Below are 21,664 nucleotides of genomic sequence, written 5' to 3'. Positions count from 1 at the left end.
TACATTTAGTACTGTAGTCATAGTTGTAGTAGTAGTAGTAGTAGTAGTAGCAGCAGCAGCAGCAGCCTAGCTACAATATGCATTCTAAATTCAAAATAATGAAATGTGTTTTACTGAAAGGTAAAAAGAAAAGAAAAACAAATTGGTGTGCAATGAATTTGTGCTTCAAATCACGAAACATGTCTTAGTAACAGCTACAGCTTTAGGGAAATAATTTTAAAAATAAATGTTACTAAGCAGGATCTTCACATGCAGCACTTTTAATAATCTAAACTGATGAACCCCAATGTTTCTACATGGCCCCTTTTCTCTAGCTTCCTGTTTTCTAGACCCCTATATAAATAAGAAATAAAAGCAGGCAGGGTTTACATTAAGACTCAAAGAATTACTGGATAAAGTTTATTCCCAGAGTAGACTGCATTCCCTACTAAAAGTCTGAAAAATGGTGTTCTAAATTCCAGTAGAAAAGTTTGGGGCACATCAAGGAAGGACTTCCAGGTTTCAACAACACCGCACCCAAAATGTTTCCCTTGAAAGGAAGACATTTGGAGTGATTCCTATAGAAACCACTTGGGTGAATTTGTTGTTCATTTAATTTTACAGTTAATTAGACATTTTTTCCTGATGTTCTGGACTAACAAATGGATAAGAATTCTGTAAATGACAGCATCCAGTGTTTTGCAGACACTCAGTTAAACAACAGCAGGGATAAACATATGGAAGGAATAATTTCTCTGACCTCATCTATCAATTGTAATTATTCCCTGTTCTCTAAATAACTCTATATCCCTTGCAATTATCTTTATTTTTTTCATCTCAGTATTTTAAAAGCAAAATAAAAATAAAACTAACATGTACCTAAGGACAAATAACACAATATATCTTACAAAGATACTTTAAAAATAAAATACAAAGACATCAAAGTCACCTGGTTTGTGATGAATGTTATCCAGAGATCCACATTTGGACGTTACATGGCTAAGATCCACTGGTTTGTATACAATTTGTATCTGTGAGAAGAAAATGAAAAAAACAACAACTGTACACTATGGGATTGGAATTTATTTTAAATTAAAAAAAAATACCCAAAATAGGCTGAAAAAGTGAGACATACAAAATACTGGAACTTGTTTGGAGAAGAAACACAGTTGGAAGAATCATTTAACCAAGCAAGACTGAACAAAAGCTTTCTGCAAGAAACTGTGAAACCAAAAAGGATATATGTTATCAAAGATTCTCACAAGCATGCACAGATCCACTTTGACTTTAAGAAGATTCATTTAAAGATTCATGGGAAAATAAGAACCAATATAAAAGCAAAATACCCATAAAATAGTCGATCCCATGTTTTCAAATAAAGTATCTGTTCTAAAAGTTAATTATCTTGGTTTTTAGAATTAACTCATAGTTCTATATGCCTTTCACATTCATGTTTGTTCCAGAATTTTTTTTTATTTTTAATAGCATAGGAGTCCAAATATTACACTCATTTATGTGCTATCCATATAATTAGAGTTACAATATTTCACAAAGAAAGCCATATTTTAAAAATAATTGTTGTACTCATCTCTGAAGATCTCACTATTCTTGCACAATAATCCCTTATGTAGCATACACACTGCATTTCCACAGCATGCAAAAACTATTATACCTCCAGAAGATGGAGATTTGAAACTGAGGGCGCTTAGATGAAAGTAGAAAGTTGAGAGGAGAGAAAAAAAAGAGAGGTGTAATCAAATAAGCTATATCACAGAGAAATTATTTAAAAGCACAACAAGAGAAACTGAGCTAAATACCTTTTTTGATGTAAAACTTAACGTATATGTCCACAAAACTGAAAGAACAGAAATAATCAATGTGCATTGAAAAGGCTGGGGGGGGGGGGAAGGGGAGATAATTAATTTTTTCAAGGATCTTTTTAAAATGCAACTGAAAAAGCATTTGGAACAATGTGGAATTATAATCCCATTATAGCAGGGTCAAGTTATCCAGAAATAAGACATGCACAAAAGGCACAAATATAAACAAAAATACTTACTAGCAGTTATTAGGTTACAACAAATGACACTGCAGGAAGGCATACAACTGGAGAAAAGACATAAGTCCAAAGGGTGGGGATCAAATCCATCTTTGCTGTGCATTTTGCTCCAAAGTTGAGCAGGTACCAAGATGATGATTACCTTGCAACCCTCAAGACAGGATTTCTAGACATTAGAAACTGAACAACCTCCATCACAGGAAGCAACCATAGTCCTGAGCTCAGTGATGCTGTTATGCTATGGTGGAACTCAGTGAAGGCAATCATAATTACAAGTCACAACTCTTCTCTGGCTTCCTTCTCCTATAGGGATGCATTGGGGAATTTTTTTGGGGAGGGGAGGGAAATGTTCTTCTCTGCAGCCCCAAGCAAGATACAGCCCATTTTCATAACTTGGTGTTTCTTCTGCCAGCTTTTCTCACCATCTTTGTTACTGTTCTGTTCAGTTTCCAGTTATCACAATGATAGACAGATGGACAAACAATATCCTAACCCTTTACATAATTTCTTTCCAATATTTTTTTGGATTGGGAAAAATAAAAAAGGTATTTATAATTTAGACCAGTATAATTTTGTCAGTCCATTTACTTATTCAGGGATGATGGCCTGAGTTAGAAAGGCTATAAAATAAATTCTCAGGCTGCTGACCAACTAAGGTAGGGTATCAAACTGGCGGCCTGCAGGCCAGATGCGTCATGCGCAGGCCATGCCCACCCTGGCTCCGCAAAGGCAAAAAATGTTGTGATATATCACGTGACGCAATCGAGCTTGACACTTGTGAGCTAGAGCAGGGGTCCCTAACCCCTGGTCCGTGAAGCAGTATCAGGCCATGGCATGCCAGTAACCGGTCCGCATAAACAAGGAAAGCCCCATACACAGGATGCAGGCAGCACACAAAACCATGCCCTCTCTGGTCCGTGAAAAAACTCTCTCACGTAACCAGTCCCTGGTGCCCAAAAGGTTGGGGGACCTCTGAGCTAAAGGAACATTTCAGACTCTTATATTAATGGGGTGTATTTGAACATGTTCACCCATACCCAAAAAAATTCAGTGAGATCTGAATGAATTACCTGTTATACAACCGTCTGACCTCACTTCTATGTCACATTACTCAAGCAGAGGCCATATGTTAAGAGCATAATCTTCCTCAAACCAGACAAAAGGTCTACCTTTGTAACTCATTTTTCACACAAATATTCCCAAAAATATTTAAGAAAATACCCAGGTCAATTTTATTTTTAAAATTATCACTGAGTAACTATGGCTTGCCAATTAAAAGAAAAAAAGGGGAGGTTTTAAAAAAATCTTGAGACAAAATGACATTGTTTCTTTAGATCAGGGGCAGGAGAAACTATGGCCTCTTTATGACTTGTGGACTTCAACTCCCAGAATTCCGGAGCCAGACATACTGGCTCATGAATTCTGGGAATTGAAGTCCAAAAGTCATAAAAGAGCCATAGTTCCTCCCCCCCTGCACTTAGATGCCACAATTCTTTCCTACTTTACTTTCTTTTACTTTCTTTCCTCAAAACCCAATGCAATTACATAGATCATAAGAGGTGCTTTCTTCTGTAAAATGTGATGCCCAGTACCTCATCCTCTCAAACCTCCCTCTAGCCATTCTATTCCCCGAGGAAGAATTTCATCTCCCTGGCTATTTGTCCCAAAATGTAATGCCTACCTCAACATCCAAAATCAATGCCATTCTCTCTTCTTCTCTGTTGAAAGGCTACAAATCACTTCTTTTAAGGAAACTCACTTTCTAAGGAAGGATGCAAGTCACCACACAGACTGTAGCCCTCCACTTATATTAACAGGAGAAGAATGATATTCTTCCCGTTTTCCTTCACAACTTTGCTGCTGTGGTAGGTAGCCAGTCTTTGGTTTCACTTCATTTTGACTCTCTTTCCCGTACGTTTATTCATTCAGTGTGCTTGGTAAACTGGTAAGGCAGGAGCAGCAGACGCTTCACTGAAATGGGGGTAGCACACAGCAAGGATAGAAAGTACGTATATATCAAGTGTGGGTGTATAATGCACATTGACCTGATAGACAAAGGGGAATAAGGAAGGACGAGGACAAGGAACAACTGAAAACAAATTGTCATTGTCACTGTCTGTAAGCCTCACATTGTAGACATTGTCCACAAGTTCTATGTCTAGAATTTAGAAATTAACCTCCTTCAAAACTTACTTCGTGAAATTTGATTTGAGAGACATGCTTAGAGAGATCTAATGAAAAATGTTTTTCGTATTCACTCATTTTTACAGATTTGCTGCTATGGGAACAACAGTACTGTCATAATTTAATTCCCTCTGCAGACTCTAATAACGTAAACAGCATTGGCTAAATTTCAAGACATTGTAGGGAATGCTACATATAATGCAAAAGAAGAGTAGCTTTTTAAAAGCAATCTTTTAGAATGACGTTTATAGAAATTGTTGCAGAGGCAAAATCTAATAATAAACACTCTCAGCTTCCATATATAGTAGATCTATACAGTAATAAACTCTCTTCTATTTCCTTTTCTTTTCAAAATCTGGGCAGTACTTAGTGGCCTATGGTAACTAAATACAGCATTATTTCAGCTATGTTTATAATGTGATCAACTGACTACATACTATTATAATTATAATTATAGAAGTAGCCTTTATAGTTGTATAACGAAAATAAAAATGTTAAAAACTATACCCACAAATAATCATTGTAACTGTACATGTGGAGTTGCCAATAATGGGAGAAAGGTCACAAAATTAGTTTGAGAAAATAGAATCCTAAGGGAGAAATAGTGTGTGAGGATGAATTGCAGCCCTGTATGGCACACAAATAAGCCAGACATCACTATGCTAGAATAAAAAAGTTAGGACCTAGGAAAAAAGGTGCCTTGTTCATTGTTATTTTATGAAGCCTACTTTTAAGTATTCATGAACTACATCAAGGGTCCTCAACCTTGGTAACTTTAAGACTTGTGGACTTCAACTCCAAGAATGGCTGGCTGAGGAATTCTGGGAGTTGAAGTCCACAAGTCTTAAAGTTGCCAAGGTTGAGGACCCCTAAACTACATAATGTTAACCAAAATCCCTCTTAGAAATTGTACACTTTTGCTTATATACTTTTCAGTCTCTGAATTAGAGAGTGCAGATACATACATTAAAAGCATGACACTAATCCAAGGACACCTTGTATGTTTTCATTAAATTTTTATCCAGCGCTATCTTTTTGAAATTTTTAATGATTATTTTTTAAATGCCAACTATTAAGATCATTTTCTCCACTGCAGACAAATGTCACAATTATGTCAGCTGATAAAACACAGAAACAGATAACATTGTACAAATCCAACATCATGCAAAGTGTTCTTGAAAAGACAAACTAGTAAACAGACTAATAATGCAAACAATGCAAGTTTAATTAGTAAATTAATTTTTTTTCTTTTACAAAACATGCTATTAAATGTGTATTTCAAGTATCATACACATATGCCCTAAAACTTTGAGTTGGAAGATTAAATTCGGAATCTCAGGGTAAAGATCACTGCAAATTGTAAAAAAACCCCAAAAACCTGGCATTCTTAAGGTGCTTCCAGACAAAGCTTATTGTAACAAATAAAAATGCATTTATCAACTTACCTCTTGAGAATTGATAAACGGGGGGTGGGTGGGAGGAGAGGGAGGGAAAAGTGGTGAGAATATTAAGGAGAGCTACACATGTAAATTCATACTCTGAATCCCCCCTAAAATTCTATGAGTGACAGCAGCACCATAAAAGCCTAATCTGGAAGCACCTTTGCTTGCAGAAGAAGTACAGAAATACACAGTTTTTAGCATCTGGTGAAGGCTCAAAATTCAATATTAGATAGATCTTTTTTGATTAGCCAACAAGATTCATAAGACATCCGTGTCTTCATTTCTTATAAAAATAAATTAAGAAATGGAGCAGGGCTATCAAGAAATGAGAAAAATTACTATCATAGTCCAGAAAAATCCTGAGATTTGGTAAAGATAGATAGATAGGTAGAAGATATATTTTTCTCTCCACTACTTCACTAGTAAGTCTCTGGAAATTTTATATTCAGTATAACTAAATAAGGGATATTATGGGAAGGGATAGTAAGAATGAATTGGCTTGCTTGAGCCCCTAACAAGTTATGTTGTCCCAGAGAGCATTAATTTCTACACTGAAACACTACTCTTAACAGGTGAGGCCTGATTTGCCACAGATCCAACTTTGCCACAGATCCAATGACCCAGTCTATTGATTCTATACAACATCTGACACTAAATTCTACTTTTTCTACATTCCTCATGCTTTAAAAATCACCAGTTATAGAAGCAAAACAAATCATGTAAAAAAAACCCTGTAAACAATAATGTGCTTAATTGCACATTCTGGGTTAAGGGAACATGCTTATCCTTTAAAAAGAAAAGAAAAAAAATATGTTTCAGATGCAGAACATCTGATTTACCATTTTCACGAGTCCTCCAGAAAAGCACATATTGTTCATCAAATTTCTAGATTTTTATCTTTTGTTAACATCTTCCTCTTTCCCTAACTGAACCGGACAACACATTGACCAGAAGCCTGAAAACTATGAAATTAAAAATGACTACCTTACAGTATTATTTTTGAAAAATAGCCAATTAATCCTGCACATATTGCCACACACAGACTCTGCTGGAGGTTTAATCAAGCCATATCTTTCCTAGTAGGAGGTTAATTTATATATGTTATATTTAAGTGTGTTACCAATGGCTGGCTGGCTGAGCAAGCAGCATTGGCATTTTGGGATTAATGCAGAATTCATGCCACTAATAATAAGTTATTTTATTATAGTGCATTGAATGGTGTGAAGGTACTCACACTGCCTCCTCCTGGGATATGTTTGACATTATCCTTTGATCCACACCTGGATTGGACATGGCTAAAGTTCAGCTTCTTATTAACCACCTGCACCTTTGATAGTCAGAAAAAGAACGTAAGTGACACCTACTGCCAGCCAAAGATACAGTGCAAAGGGTTTCTCTATGTATAACAGTAAACTTAGAAGAAAGAAGAAACAGAAAATGTCTCCAAGGCATTTTTCAGCGACTTGGTTTAACAAATGAAACCACACATTTCAGCTCTGCAGAAGTGAGCAACTGGAAAGCAAGCTTTAAATTAATATTTACAAAGTATTTGTATAAGTTGAAGAGTAACTTACATATTTTATCAGTACTATGCCAAATTTAGTGTAACTTTTAATATCAATGTGGGGCTCTGTAGCCCCCACAAGCAAATACCTGGATATCCCACGACTCACTGGATATATCTTTGATCAGCACAAGGAAAAACAACATTGTAACATACTGATGAAACTGGAAAAAAAACATGAAGCAGACGTCTCTTGCTACATATGCCTATTTTCAGTTTGTTTGTGCATTCTTGCTTATTGGACTTGAAAAAGTATTCAGGGCTGGTATATGACATGCAATTTTAGCATGACAAGTGTAATTGGGTAAGTATACCCACCATATGAAAATGGCTTGTGTCTGCAGAGTGAAAGCTGAAATCAAATGAAAGTTTTTATTAGACTGAAAAATCATCCCTGGATCCTGCCATTTTGGATATCCCCCAATATACAACTTGTTGGAGAAACATTTTGAAGAATCCACGGAGCATATATTACAGAGAATTCTGGATGAAACAAATTATTTTGATCCATTTTTATCTTTTCAGGCTTCAGATCTGGATGTGGAACTGAAATAATATTGGTCACTCTAGTGGATGACCTTTGTCAGGACAAAAATGTGGGGGTTGTAACCACTGCATCTCTCTGCAGTGAGAGTCACTTTAGCCAATCTACACTGGTGCTGCAGTAACTGCCCATTTGTTTCTTGATATGAGTCAAACTGCTGTTAATTAAATTTTACATAGCTTAGGTCAAGATAATTTTGGGGATCACTTGCTTCCCATTAACAGTAAAAAGGAATGCTCCCATTTCTTCCCTTACATTTGGGTTATGAGACAAATAGTTGTAAAGAAGCATACTTTTCCTGTGGCAGCCTCTATTTTGTGGAAATATTTGCCATCCGAGGATCAATTGGCCCACTCACACCTTACCTTTAGGAAGACAGTGAGGAGCATACTTTTTATTGCACATATATTATGTATAAGCTATCTTAAAATATTTTTGAATAGCTTGATTTTGTGAGAACGGGAATAAAATAAAAGGAAGCAGACAAAGCACTTTCAGAGTGGGAACTGAATCTTCTTCTGAAACTGGTTGTACATCCTGCTGGTACCCATGCCATGGTTTCCTGGGCATGATACAGTTATTCAAACAATCAAGTCAGCATCTGCCGTGGGGACCAGATAACCAACATTGGTCTTCTTTTTAAATAACACAAAAAGAAGCATTGAGCAAACTACATACTATTGCTACTTCTGTCGACAATAACCTTTTTTCCTCTTTCCTCTCAGTAATAATAATAATAATAATAATAATAATAATAATAATAATAATAATAATAATAATAATAAGAAGAAGAAGAAGAAGAAGAAGAAGAAGAAGAAGAAGAAGTAGTAGTAGTAGTAGTAGTAGTAGTAGTAGTAGTAGTAGTAGTAGTAGTAGTAGTAGTAGTAGTAGTAGTAGTAGTTGGAAGATATCTTGGAGGTCATCCAGTCCAACCCCCTGCTCAGGCAGGAAACCCTATATACCATTTCAGACAAATGGCTGTCCGGTCTCTTCTTAAAAACTTCCAGTGTTGGAGCATTCACCGCTTCTGTACTCTGAGACAGCATGGAGAAGGAATGGTGGTAAGTGAATGAATCTACAAATCACCATCCAAGGAGCAACAATTATTGGTAAGCTCAACTTCTCCAACTTATTTTTGGCCTCTGACTAGTAGAGGTACACTTGGCAAATATGTTTACAGTATCTGCAGGCAGAATGGATCTCTTAAGGAAGAACAAAAGTTAAGTATCATCAAGAAGCATCATCCAAATAATCAGATGAAGTACTATGCAACGATCAATGTTTTTGACTGTGGCCGATTCTGCAAAAGACAGGAGAAGAACAGGAGAAAGAAACACTTAAAGAAGTAGCTATAGGACAATGACAAGCTTTTATTACAGACTGGTTAAACTACAAAACTGTTGAGAAAAACTTCTGATGAAAAATTCTAGAAAAAATAAACTGGGACACAGGGGGAAAAAAATTCAGATCTGGAGATAGATCTGGCTGAAATTAGGTCCCATTTCAAAAGTAGCTGGACATAGAGATGGTAGACCACTGTGAGTTGTGATTTTAGGTGCAAATGGATTAGCAGGATTCTGAGAATCTGACCCTATCAAATGAACCACTACAAATAAGAAGGGATGAAATATCAGCTACAAGCTTTTATAATCAGATGTAGCATATTCAGGGGAAGCATATTTCTCTTTTCCTGTTCAATTGAAATTCTGAATCAATTGGTTCCAAAGGTCAAGTTTGAAATAGAAAGAATTTTCCATATTGACAGAGACCAAAGAGTACAAATAACATAAATGAATACAGTAAGTTTGAGGGAAATAATATTTACTATATGGTCTTCTGGGAAGTAGGCTAACAAGAGTGGAATTTCTGTCTGTTATAATTAGCTCCCCAATTCTCCTATGATGTAGCAATGGTGAACGTGCAAAAAAGAAAAAGTGATGTAAACTGGCCTAAGTTGTCTCTGAAGGACATCTGATAGAAAGGTCAAATGTACATGCTTTGAGTTCAGTTAATGTTCAGGAAACAATGTTGTAAAACTGGAATTATCAATAAGGCAAAATGGAGTATTGGGTAGGAGAAGAACATCTGTTCTTTTTACACTCTTTTCATTTCTTCATTTTTACTGTTGTAAGCCGTGTAGGGTAGCCCCTCAGTGGGATAGGCAGGAAATAAATTTAATAAATAAATAGGCGTAAGCAATAAATCTTCTTAACTGGAACTTAACATGCGGTCCTCATTCTTCATACCTGACATTAATCTAGTCAACTAATGGTCAGCTTTAAATTGGCTCTTGATAAGTGTCAACAGAATTTAAGCGGGGGGGGGCTGAATTGGATTGCTTATGGCAATGTAACAACTCCAAATTGATTCCTCTCTTGACTCCACCCCCAGGCTCTGCGTTTACTTCTCCTACAGTACTATGTGATCAAACTACAAGGTCAAAATACAGTTCAGGCTATTTATATTTAAATTTTTAAAATATTTAAAAAAATATTATGTCATCCTGTCTTGTGGAATAGAAGCTGCTTGGACTGAATGCAGACAAGCCCAATGACCTAGAATTGATGAGATGCTAAGAAAAAATAACAAAATTGTGCAATACACATGACTGAATTATCAGCAAGCATCCAATTGGAAGCTAACCTTAAATGATGCAAAAATGTGTATTAACATGTCATTAACAGAATTGGTATAAAAGTGCTTTTAATTTTTCACCACTATTATGTGATTGCATTAATACCACATCTAAAAAATAGAAGAAAATGTTAAGTAAATTAAGAAAGAGTAACCATAAAATTATATCAAATAGAAAGATCCAAACAGCATCTTATTTTTAAAATTGTTTTTCAATACTCTTTAATTCAAGTCTTGTTGTAGGAATATTTTATTTCCTTAAAATAGAGATAGAAAGTGCAAAGTAAAAGAATCTAACACAATCCTTCTCAAAAGGATAATAACACTTGGTTAAGTGTTAACGAAGTATAGATTTATGACAAATGGTTTGCCAATCCGGTATACCACTGCATAAATTAAAATAAAGCATTTTTAAAAGACTAGTACTACAAAAGTAATCTAAACAAAGTAAAACTATACTGTTTTCAAATCCTTCCTAACACAGTCATAGCTGGGGGAAAAAATATTTCCAGGCAAAAAGGTGCTTTGGAGTCATAAGCTGCTAACCATATGCACCTTCTCCCACGATTGAGTTGCATTTGTGGAGGAGAGCTGTGTGATCCTGAAAAACATGCAGCTGTTTTAAGAAAGTGTAGGTAAATGCTACATGAATACTTGCAGATGTTCCAAAATTCCTTTATACCTTCTATCTGAAACCCCACTAAATGCATGATTTAGGTTCTCCACCTGATGGATATACATGGGAAATGCATAAGAGTGATTGACATGTTCTTGTAAATCGATAGGTACTACAGTATGTACCCGTTAAGAATGAAGCACTAAAATTGTCTACACTTAATAAAAATCCAGAGAGCAGCAGCAAGTGAACATAAGAGGATGGAAATCACCACCAGAGGCACCAAAAAAGCAGCCTCTTCTATCAGCCTATCAATGAAGTTATTCATATTTAATGTAGTGCCCTCTGATCATTAAAAATGCTGGTATTTGAAACTGTATTCAGTAAAATGGCTTTGGAAACTCGGACAGAAATTACTAACTCCCAGAGATTGATGATGATGAAGAAGAAGAGGAAGAAGAAGAAGAGGAGGAGGAGGAGGAGGAGGAGGAGGAGGAGGAAGAAGAAGAAGAAGAAGAAGAAGAAGAAGAAGAAGAAGAAGAAGAAGATGATGATGATCATTAAATAGGGAATTATATTACTCTAAATTCTAAATACTTTGTTATATTGTTTTGATTGCCTGATTTTTTAAAAAAACATTATCTTTTAACATAATGGCATGATGATGAACATTTCAAGTAGGGTGTTAATGAGCCTGATTATTAGAATCAGAAAAAAAAGGTTTCTCTGTTCCTGCTAGTAACATCATCAAAATATAACATTAGATCCGGAGAGAGATTCAGAGGGCAGGACTATAACATACCTGGGCTGAAATAAAGTATTATTTGTTCTTCTTAATATTCTAGCAATAAAACGACCTTCCTATATAAAAACCACTCTGTGTCTTATCAGGCTTCCTTGCTAGAACACACCTACTTTATGGGCAAGATGAGACGCCTGCTCCATTCAAGATCCTGCTGATCTTTAATTCTCAGTAACCTCAGCCAGTACAGTCAGATAGAGACTGAATTATTGAATTACTCTTCAGTATAATTTTGAGAGGAGCAGGATCTTCACATGTGATGTATATAGTGCTGTCTTGTTGCTGTTGTGATTAGTGCTTCCACACATAGCTTTAATGGCCTGTGTTCTAATCAGAGCAACATATGTTCCATTCACTTCACTGCTTTTGTACATGCTCAGTTCCCATGTATTTTCTAATTTAGAAGGAATCCTTATCATATAGTAGTAGTAGTAGTAGTAGTAGTAGTAGTAGTAGTAGTAGTAGTAGTAGTAGTAGTAGTAATAATAATAAAAAGTTGGAAGGGACCTTGGAGGTCATCTGGTCCAACCCCCTGCTCAGGCAGGAAACCCTATATCATTTCAGACAAATGGCCGTCCAGTCTCTTCTTAAAAACTTCCAGTATTGGAGCATTCACCACCTCTGGAGGCAGGTTGTTCCACTGGTTAATTGTTCTAACTGTCAGGAAGTTTCTCCTTAGTTCTAGGTTGCTTCTCTCCTTGATTAGTTTCCATCCGTTGCTTCTTATCCTGCCTTCAGGCATCTTGGAGAATAGCTTGACTCCCTCTTCTTTGTGGCAGCCCCTGAGATATTGGAACACTGCTATCATGTCCCCCCTCGTCCTTCTCTTAACTAGACATACCCAATTCCAGCAACCGTTCCTTATATGTTTTAGCCTCCAGTCCCCTAATCATCTTTGTTGCTCTTCTCTGTACTCTTTCTAGAGTCTCAACATCTTTTTTACATCGTGGTGACCAAAACTGGATGCAGTATTCCAAGTGTGGCCTTACCAAAGCATTGTAAAGTTGTATTAATACTTCATGTGATCTTGATTCTATCCCTCTGTTAATGTTATGAACACATATCTTTTCAATAATGTCAATATTACTTAACCAATCATCTCACATACATGGGCTACAACATCATCAATTTTGAGTGTTTGCATTCTGCCAGGTGAAGGTAGCTCATAAAGCTGAGAAAGTCTCACCGGCAGGGAATGCAATGCTGGGATGGCAAAGAGAGAAAGGTACACCCTCTACTAACGCTGGCCTGCATATCTGTTTCCACACAAATATAAACCATGTAAGCTTTACCTTTCCACCCCCAGGTTGATGCTTTAAGTTCTCAGTAGAACCAATTTTGGACTTGATATTCTTCAGGTCTGGCATGGGGACCGGAGCTGTCTGCAAGCGGCTCTTGGCAGAAGAAGGAGATTTTGGTGGTGTACGAACCACTGCAACCTTCTTGGGCTCCCTGTTTGGTGGAGTTGGCAAGGAAGGTGTGCGAGAGCGACTGCCGGGGGTTCCTGGAGATCCAGGACTGCTGTACCCACTTCTTTCTCCAGACTTGGTTGGCTCACCTACAGTTTGAGATTGTACGGATTTTAAGTGCTCATTCTAAATTTTATTTTTTACTATTCAATAAGCATGAAATATCCACATAACATCAAGAAGATAATGCTGTATGGTTCTATTAAGCTATTTTGCACCCATAAAAATTGTCATTGCAGAATGTAGTCCACATCCAACAATATAAACAGTGTGTTCTTCTGAGTAATAATTTCATTATGCCATTGTGTCATTGCAAATGTACAACTCTGTTATAATTGCATCGTAATTAACAAATTGGTGGGGTCTTCGGTGCTTGGTGGATTTCTTGCAGACATTTCATTACCAAATTAGGTAACATTATCACTGCTAGCTGATTGTCATGCATTTTCAATAAACCCGGAATGTGTTACATTAAACTACATTTAAATATTTCCACTATGGAAGTTACAAATTAGAGATTGTGTCTTTTTCAATGCTTGCAAAGTCCAAATAACAAAATAAAATATAGATGTCCCAACCTTCTAGAGTAAGTTTCTCCCAAGTTCCTATTGGTCCTAATTTAGTAATCTTCAGATTTACAGTGAAGATGGCCAACTGAAGATACACCCTGTGAAGGCTCCCGGGAGTTCCCTGAAGGGGTTTTCTCTGGATTGTCGCTTTTTCAACTTGCTAAATAAGGAATCAACATTTCTTTAGCTTATATGGCTCTCCTAGATTAGGGAGAGTCCTAGAATCACAAGATCCTCCACATACTGTGTTTCCCCGAAAGTAAGACCCGACCTTATATTATTTTTGCCTCCAAAAAAGGCATTAGGTCTTGTTTTGGGGGGATGTCTTATATTTTTTATGACACCTGCCTTGCCTCACCACAGCGGCACCTACAGCCATGTCCAGTAGGAGCCTGCGTGGCTGCCAGCCCACTTCTGCTGCGGCCGCTTGCGACAGGAGGCTGTGCAGCACATTGCGCCGCTGCCGCTATGAGACAGGTGGGGGAAGAGGTGGAGCTATCCCATGCGCCACGCACCTGCTTACTTCAACCCCCCCCAGCCAGGCCATTCCTTGCTCAGCGACCTTCCCTTTCATTCCCCTCCCGAGCCGGACTGCCATGCTATGGAGGATGGGTGGGATAGGCCTGGTCCCCCTCCGCCGTTTCAGAGCCAGTGGGGAGTGACAATGAGAGTCTCCACTGCTGCTGTGCACTGCTGGAGGGGCTTTCTTCATGCTTCACCCCACAGATCACCTGCCGGGAAGCAACCACCACCTCCTTCTCCTCTGCCATCTCTCCTGTGACTTGCGTCTTGACCGGGCAGCGCAAGCCACCCCTGCCACCTCCCTCCATCAGTCAGACCTTCCAACTTCTCACGAGATCTTTTTTTCCCCACAAGACATTGGAAGGTCTGACTGTATTTTCTTTAGTCCCACAAACTCCATTTCCCTGCTGCAGGAGAGAAACGCGCCAGAGCTGGAAAGCAGGTTAATGAAGAAATGCTTTTGGGAAGAGGGAGGAACTGGGCGGTGGTGTGCCAAACTCTACAGCAGCGCCAAAAGGAGAACCAGCAGGAAACAGGGCTGCCATTTCCAGACTGGAGAAGGGAGATGTGGGGCGATGCAGGGTGGCAAGCAAGTACTCTTCTCTGCTCTGCATTGCTCCATAGAGCTGCTCCCCTCCCCGTTCTCCCTTCTCTCCAGTGGGAGCAACAGAGAACTGGTGGAGGGAGGTAACAGGGGATGCTTGTGCTGCTCGGTCACAGCATAAGCCATAGGACAGTTGGTGGAGGAGGTGGCTGGTACCAGGCAGGTGACCTGTGTGGTGAAGCTCGAAGAAAGCCCCTCCAGCAGCGCACAGTGGCAGTGGAGGCTTTTGCCGTCACTCCCCCCTGGCTCCGAAATGGCAGAGGGGGACTGGGCCTACCCCGCCCATTCTCCGTAGCATGGCAGTCCAGCTTGGGAGGGGAGTGAAAGCGAAGGTCACTGAGCAGGAATGACAGGCTGAGGGGCCCTGAAATAAACGGGTGCGGGGCCCGTGGGGCAGCTCCAACCCTTCCCCCACCTGCCTCACCTCGTTGTGGCGGCAGTGGCACAGCATACGCTTTCCTGCCCAATGCGGCAACAAGGTGGGACAGAGTGGGTGGGGTCCTAACTAGGGCTTATTTTTGAGGTAGGGCTTATATTAGGCCCACCCCCAAAAATTAGGGTAGGTCTTATTTTCGGGGTTGGTCTAATTTTCAGGGAAACACGGTAGTAACAGTCTGCAAGTAGCAAGGAGTTGTGCTTCCAAGTGAGCTGCTGAGCTTTTCAGCTGGGGGGGGGGGGCTGCAATCACTTTATTGTTGAAAAAAGCAGCCATTCTGAAATTTATTTTTCAAACAGATAATCAACTGTGCCTTTCATTTCTTAAACACTTTTAGGGATTATTGTCTTTATTGAGTTAAAAGGGGCTCTCTTCAGCCACAGCCTGTTACTTCTTTTTGAAGATCTGCTCCATTTTGGGGACTTCTTTATTGTTAAACCATAAGAAAGACAGCTGCTCATGGCAAGCTAAAATAAGGAAGCATGGAGTGTTTTTATTTTTAACTTTGATGGAAAAACATAAAGGTAGAAAGTTTTGGTTTTTATTTTACTATTTTTAAGTAATTTGTAACTTGGTTTGCTTTGTTGTGAGTGGCTAAAACTTTCCAATATTCATGAACTCTGGCCAGCAATTCTTAAGTGATTTACAAAAAAATGACTCTTTGACCACAAGAGGGAGTTCAGAAGATGGAGCATGGATCTGAGCAAATTATTAGATATTGTTTGAAAAATTCTTAAATAAAAGAATTATTCATTTTATAGATCAATTATGTTCTAAGGATGTTATAAAAACTACTCAAACTACTTCAGAGATGCAACTATGTGTAGAAAATTATCAAACGATTGAGGAAATTTCACAAGTAGCTGAGAATTTCACAAGTAGCAAAGGATCCAACCACAACTCTGGAATATAAATCTGACCCAAATCTTTATTATGATGATGATTTAAATGTAAACCTTCCAGCACAATTGAAAGAAGAGTTCCAAGAAAATCTGCAACTTCCAAGAGGATAAGTTTGGAACTTTTTCTTTATGGATACTAACAAACTTGAGAATTTCTTGAGAAAAAGATAAGTATAAAAAGATAATAACTTGATCGACATTCCAGAGAAGAAAAAGATTTTATTTTACAAAGAAAAGTGGGAAGGAATAACTTAAATTTAATTAGTTAATTGGAGTTAGGATGGATTTTTACCAGTTTAATATATGTAATTAAATTTTTTTTTAATGTAAAGTGGGTTTGATTTTTTTCCCCTTTATCTATAATACTAGAGTAATTCCTAAAATTTGTAAAATATTTAAAGTGTATTTGAAAACAATCTGTTATGAGGAAGTTAAAAAAAGATGTATTAGAATTTATTGATTTTACAAATATTTTTAAACAAAAGTTTAGAGTTTTAACATGGATGTAAATAAGTTTATGATTAAAGAATCTGAAAGATTACAGTGAATTTTACTAATATAAATGATGATAGTCTATAAAGATTAATATGTGCAAATACAAATATAATATTTTCCACAGAAAAGAAAACAAAGTAGAGATGGTTAAATTGATTCCTTTATTCAAAGAAAAGAACATATCCAATTTTGTTTTTATCTGGAAACCGCTTCTGGATTTTGTGCTTGTAATGGAAAAATAAAACTTTGTGGATTAGATATGTGTGTTGTTACAGAAATGGCTAGTATATATTATTGTATAAAAAGTTGAGTTTTTAATGTTATTCTCTTCTACTGTGCTAAAGAGTTGGAAGTCAACATCCTGTTTTTCCTTTATCCCTTTCTACTCTACACTCTCCCCTCCCTTAGTTTCCATTATTTTTATTTTCCTTTGTATTTTTATATTATGATAAACTAAGAAAATTTTTGAGCCCAAATAATTTAGTCAAATTGTCAAATTGTAGCTGTTCCAACAAGACTTTGGAGATTAATATTTGCATTTTGCCTGCCATTTGTTTAGCATTAACATACCCTAATTTTACATTATTTGTAATAAATGATATTATTTTTATGACATAGATTGCAAATTGTCTGCAGATTATTGACTATGAATGAAAAGAAACAGTGGAAATAAATGAATAAACTTAATTGTTAATTGCATCCCACTGTTTATTTATTTGGAAGTTTTAAGTGGAACCACATTGTTAGTGCAGCAAATATCGGCTTTATAAATATCCAGAAAATCCTACACGTCACTGATCCAGTATTGCATGCTCTGATATTCCTGCTACCCCTACTGTACTGTGATATAATATTCAAGAAACACATTGTATTTTTTATTTGACTCGCAACAGGCTTATTATTCTACTTTCACCTGAGTTGTTCAATAATGTGGATTTTGAAGTTTTAGTTATGATGGATTGTGTTAAATGGGTCAGTACTATGGGTAATAATAGCCAGATATCACATTTGCTCAGTTCTACTGAGCCAAACATTTAACATTTAAACATTTAGTGCTTAACAAAATAATTAAGAAAAATGAAGAGATGTGTGTATGTGTGTGTATGTGTTATGTATGTGTATTTTATTACAGAAGACAAATTATTTTTTTCCTTCACAGGTTCAAAAAAACTCTTGAATATATATATGTGTGTGTGTGTGTGTGTGTGTGTGTTTCAATATACAGTATATGTATCTATCTATCTATCTATCTATCTATCTATCTATCTATCTATCTATCTATCTATCTATCTATCTATCTATATATATATATATCTATATATATATATATATATATATATAGCAACTATTCTTAGCTCAATTCACCATATAGAACTACTATTAGACACTTGTTGTTATTTGAAATCCAGCTGCCAGGGGACTAAGTCCGCATGTTGACATCAATTTAATTTCTAAAAACTGAAAATGTCAGCTAGATTAAGCCAGGATACCTCATGGCCTGCTGTCCCTTTCTGTATGCACCCATCCAGACACTCAGATGAATATCCAGTACTGTGCTCTTTGCCTGTCATTTTGCACTGGGCTGGTAAGCCTCGAGACCCTGGGGGGGGGGGGCGTCCGTACTCCCTTTTCCAGGAACGATGACAATATTCACTATTTTAATTGTAGGTAAATGCCAGTTGAACTAGCGCTCACCCATGATGCTATATCAGCCAATTTAATTTATATATTTAAACTACATTATCATTTTGCCCAAGTGTCTATGCTTCTACAAAATATATTTCACACTGTCTTCACATAGATACCTCTTGTCTTTCCAACTGAAAGGCTGAACACAAAGGTTTTTCACTCCATAATAATGTCTCATACACCAGCTGAAACATCAGTATCAATATTCAGAATCAACAGCATTTTTAGATCAATGCCTGAAAAGTATCTTAGGATTCTTTAAGAATAAAGAAGGAACTAAATAATAATATATATATTTTTACCTCTCTCAGATTTTGCTGCTGTGCTAGGGGGCCTTCTCTGCTCCTTCTTAGCAGCTGAAAGAACAAAAATATTCCTTCACTGAACCATGACTTTTAGTGTCTTTTCAGATCTTAGCGATACATTAGAATAACTACTACAAATTATTGGTGTCATTCTCGGCACTGAAATAAATGAAAATAATAAAGTGATTGCCAAACATTATGGAAGTCACTAAGATCTGTAGATTGTATTATATTGAGAGAAATCTTATGATTACTGAGCTTCATTACCTATTAGGGCTGTGCAGCATTTCAGTTTCAAGGGCACTGGTGCACATGAGAGCACTAATGTAGCATCTGTCCTCATCTCCTTAAAGCAGCTGCATCTCAGGATTGCTCTCAGAAATTATTTTGACAAATTTATTCTGATTGTGGAAATAAAAGAGTGCATATGCTTCTATAAAGGTATCTTCTAGCATTACTGATCATACAACAACTTGTCTTTTCCTTTTTAATTGGGAAAGCAGAAATTGGTTATACTGTAAACAGACCTTAACATTTAGTGTCCGAGACTGTAAAATATAAATCTGGTTTAGAAACATCCTACTTGCCATGATAAATGTATCACTTGAAACCACTGTCATTAAAGAGGTTTCCATGTGACAATTTGACCCCTCTTTGATTAGATGTCTTGCAAAGACCTATGGAAAGCTTTTCCCAACAATATCATCTGTATTTACTGCTTGAGAGTGGTTTCTTTCCTTGCTGTGAACAAATGCAGCCAGGCTCTAAGCAAGGGCTAATTTCTACACTTCACTATTTGATAGGTTGATCGGAAGAAGCATAAGTCAGCTCTGATTTTTCCTGCAACGGCTGCAGTCAGGTCAATGTAAGAAAGCTCTGAGTGTTTGGTGAGCGGAATGAAACAGGCCATGAGGAAGTCCCTTATAATATTGATTCAACTGTGGTACCTTTAACCCTTTCCAAGATAACCTCCCATTTTGAAGATCTTTCCAACAGCATATTTTCAGTCACATGAATTGCCAAGGGTGTCCTGAAGAATGTGTATTTTCCCGAGAAAACACCATAACATTAATTTCATATATTTACATATAAAAATGATTCCAATAAACCAAAGGATCATTTTTTCTTTTTCTTCTATGTGTAACAAAATGAACACATAAATTTATTCTCTTACTGAGGCTCGGTGGTGTCTTAGGAACAGTGGGAGTTTTTGAAGGGATCCGAGACACACTGGCCGGGCTCTTCTGATTCTGTGCCACAGCAGCGCGTGGGGCTGCTATCTTCGATGCACTTTTCATATCTGGACCCTGTAGATACATTAAGAAAGGGAAGAGTTACTATACTGCTAGTGAAGTTTTTAAAAAAGAACAAAAAATAGCTAAAATGCCTCCTATCTTTACGTGGTTTTCAGTCCCCTAAATAAATAAGTTTTCACTTAATGTTGTATGTACTTACTATGATATTACATTTGGATTTTATGCTTTCTGAGTACAAAATGTTTTACTTGCTTTTTCTTCTTTAATTAGTAACCTTGTGAGAGAAATCGCTAATCGTTCTTAGAGGGAATCAAATGTACCTAAACCAAATCAACTTGATGAGGTCTAACAGGCTGCAGTATATCCATTCTCTACATTAATTCCATAGGGTTGTTTTTTTTTCCTGCAACACTGAAATCGGAAACCTAGAAACAGATGACAGTATGACTATTGGCTCTCTATAGTTGAGGGTGACATTATTTTCTCGACTTTTGAAAAACCTGAACAACATTAAATCAAATTTGGGTATAATTAGAGAAGCTAGTTTCAAAAAGATCTATCAGCCTTTTTTTCATTCTACGTCTTTACTGCGAAGCTTGGCAATTGCCAATTTGCTCAAACAGCAAATTCCCACTGAAGAGCATAACTGGCAGTTACTAAATAGAAGCTTCCTTGGCTTCAAATGAATTTAAGGCATTATTTAACTATGTCAAGAAAATGTCAAGAAGTATTTCTAAATTCAGTTATAAAGAGTTGGTGGTCAATGCTAGCCTAGTCACTCAAATGGCAGAGAGTTTGCATTAGCAAGAGATTACTAAATGAGTAACCATGGTGTGACATAATCTATTGAAAAATAATCTTCAGCCTCCAGCCAACAGCAGACTCAGTAACACTGAATATAAGTTTATAAACCAAGTGGCAAATTCAAATAGGAATGAAATAATGCTCCCTCCCTTCTCCCCTGCTTTTCTTTTAAAGTAATTCCTTACCTTGCTGTTTTTTTCTTTTATTCCTGTACTGGTTGATCGGGAGGCGATAGAAGAGATGCATTTAGGGGTGGAAGAGGAGGACTTGGAAGGACTGGAGGGTTTTTTCAAGGGGATAGAACTAATAGAGGAGTTGCGTTTGGGGGTAATGGAAGATCTACCTTGCGAGATTTTGATAGAGGAAGGTATAGATGTCTTTAAAACAAATAAAATCAAACCAAGGGTTAGCGTGGAAAGGGGGGGAAAAGCAATAAACGTAAAAAGAAGATGGTTAAAGTAAAATAAGAATGACTGCTGAGTTAACCATACTGGAATCAAACTAAAAGTTAAATGAAACTATTATTTTCTCCTGACTACAAAAACATAACAAAGGCATATATCCCAGCCCCTTACCCATATTTAAGGAACATCTCACTTTTACAAGGAACATCTCAGGATCTGCAAGTATTTATCAAATTACAGTAAATTTTCAAATGTTCTATTAATTATGTCCATGCTATTAATTATTATTATAAGGTTGCACAATTATAAGCAAGATGATATTTCTCTCCATTCCACAACAAAACCAATAAACAGCCAGGGTTTTTTTTACATTTATTAATGTGGC

At 37.0% G+C, this 21,664-nt stretch overlaps 1 protein-coding gene across 1 annotated transcript in view; it reads right to left on the bottom strand.

The window, feature by feature from the left end:
• The window catches only part of MAPT (microtubule associated protein tau), a 61,310-nt gene that overhangs the window by 10,174 nt on the left and 29,472 nt on the right, over positions 1 to 21,664 (bottom strand). The window contains exons 5-9 of the mRNA XM_029287349.1: positions 19,990 to 20,122; positions 18,813 to 18,866; positions 13,117 to 13,382; positions 6,899 to 6,991; positions 929 to 1,010 (exon numbers count right to left, since the gene is read on the bottom strand). Of these exons, the coding sequence (XP_029143182.1) occupies positions 929 to 1,010; positions 6,899 to 6,991; positions 13,117 to 13,382; positions 18,813 to 18,866; positions 19,990 to 20,122 (628 nt within the window). The remainder of the gene's footprint in view (positions 1 to 928; positions 1,011 to 6,898; positions 6,992 to 13,116; positions 13,383 to 18,812; positions 18,867 to 19,989; positions 20,123 to 21,664) is intronic.

This window comes from Protobothrops mucrosquamatus, unplaced genomic scaffold (assembly GCF_001527695.2).
Source record: "Protobothrops mucrosquamatus isolate PMUCROS unplaced genomic scaffold, P.Mucros_1.0 scaffold1, whole genome shotgun sequence".
Classification (NCBI taxonomy): domain Eukaryota; kingdom Metazoa; phylum Chordata; class Lepidosauria; order Squamata; family Viperidae; genus Protobothrops; species Protobothrops mucrosquamatus.
Note: the sequence above shows the minus strand (reverse complement) of the source record. Positions and strands in the feature narration are given on the sequence as shown.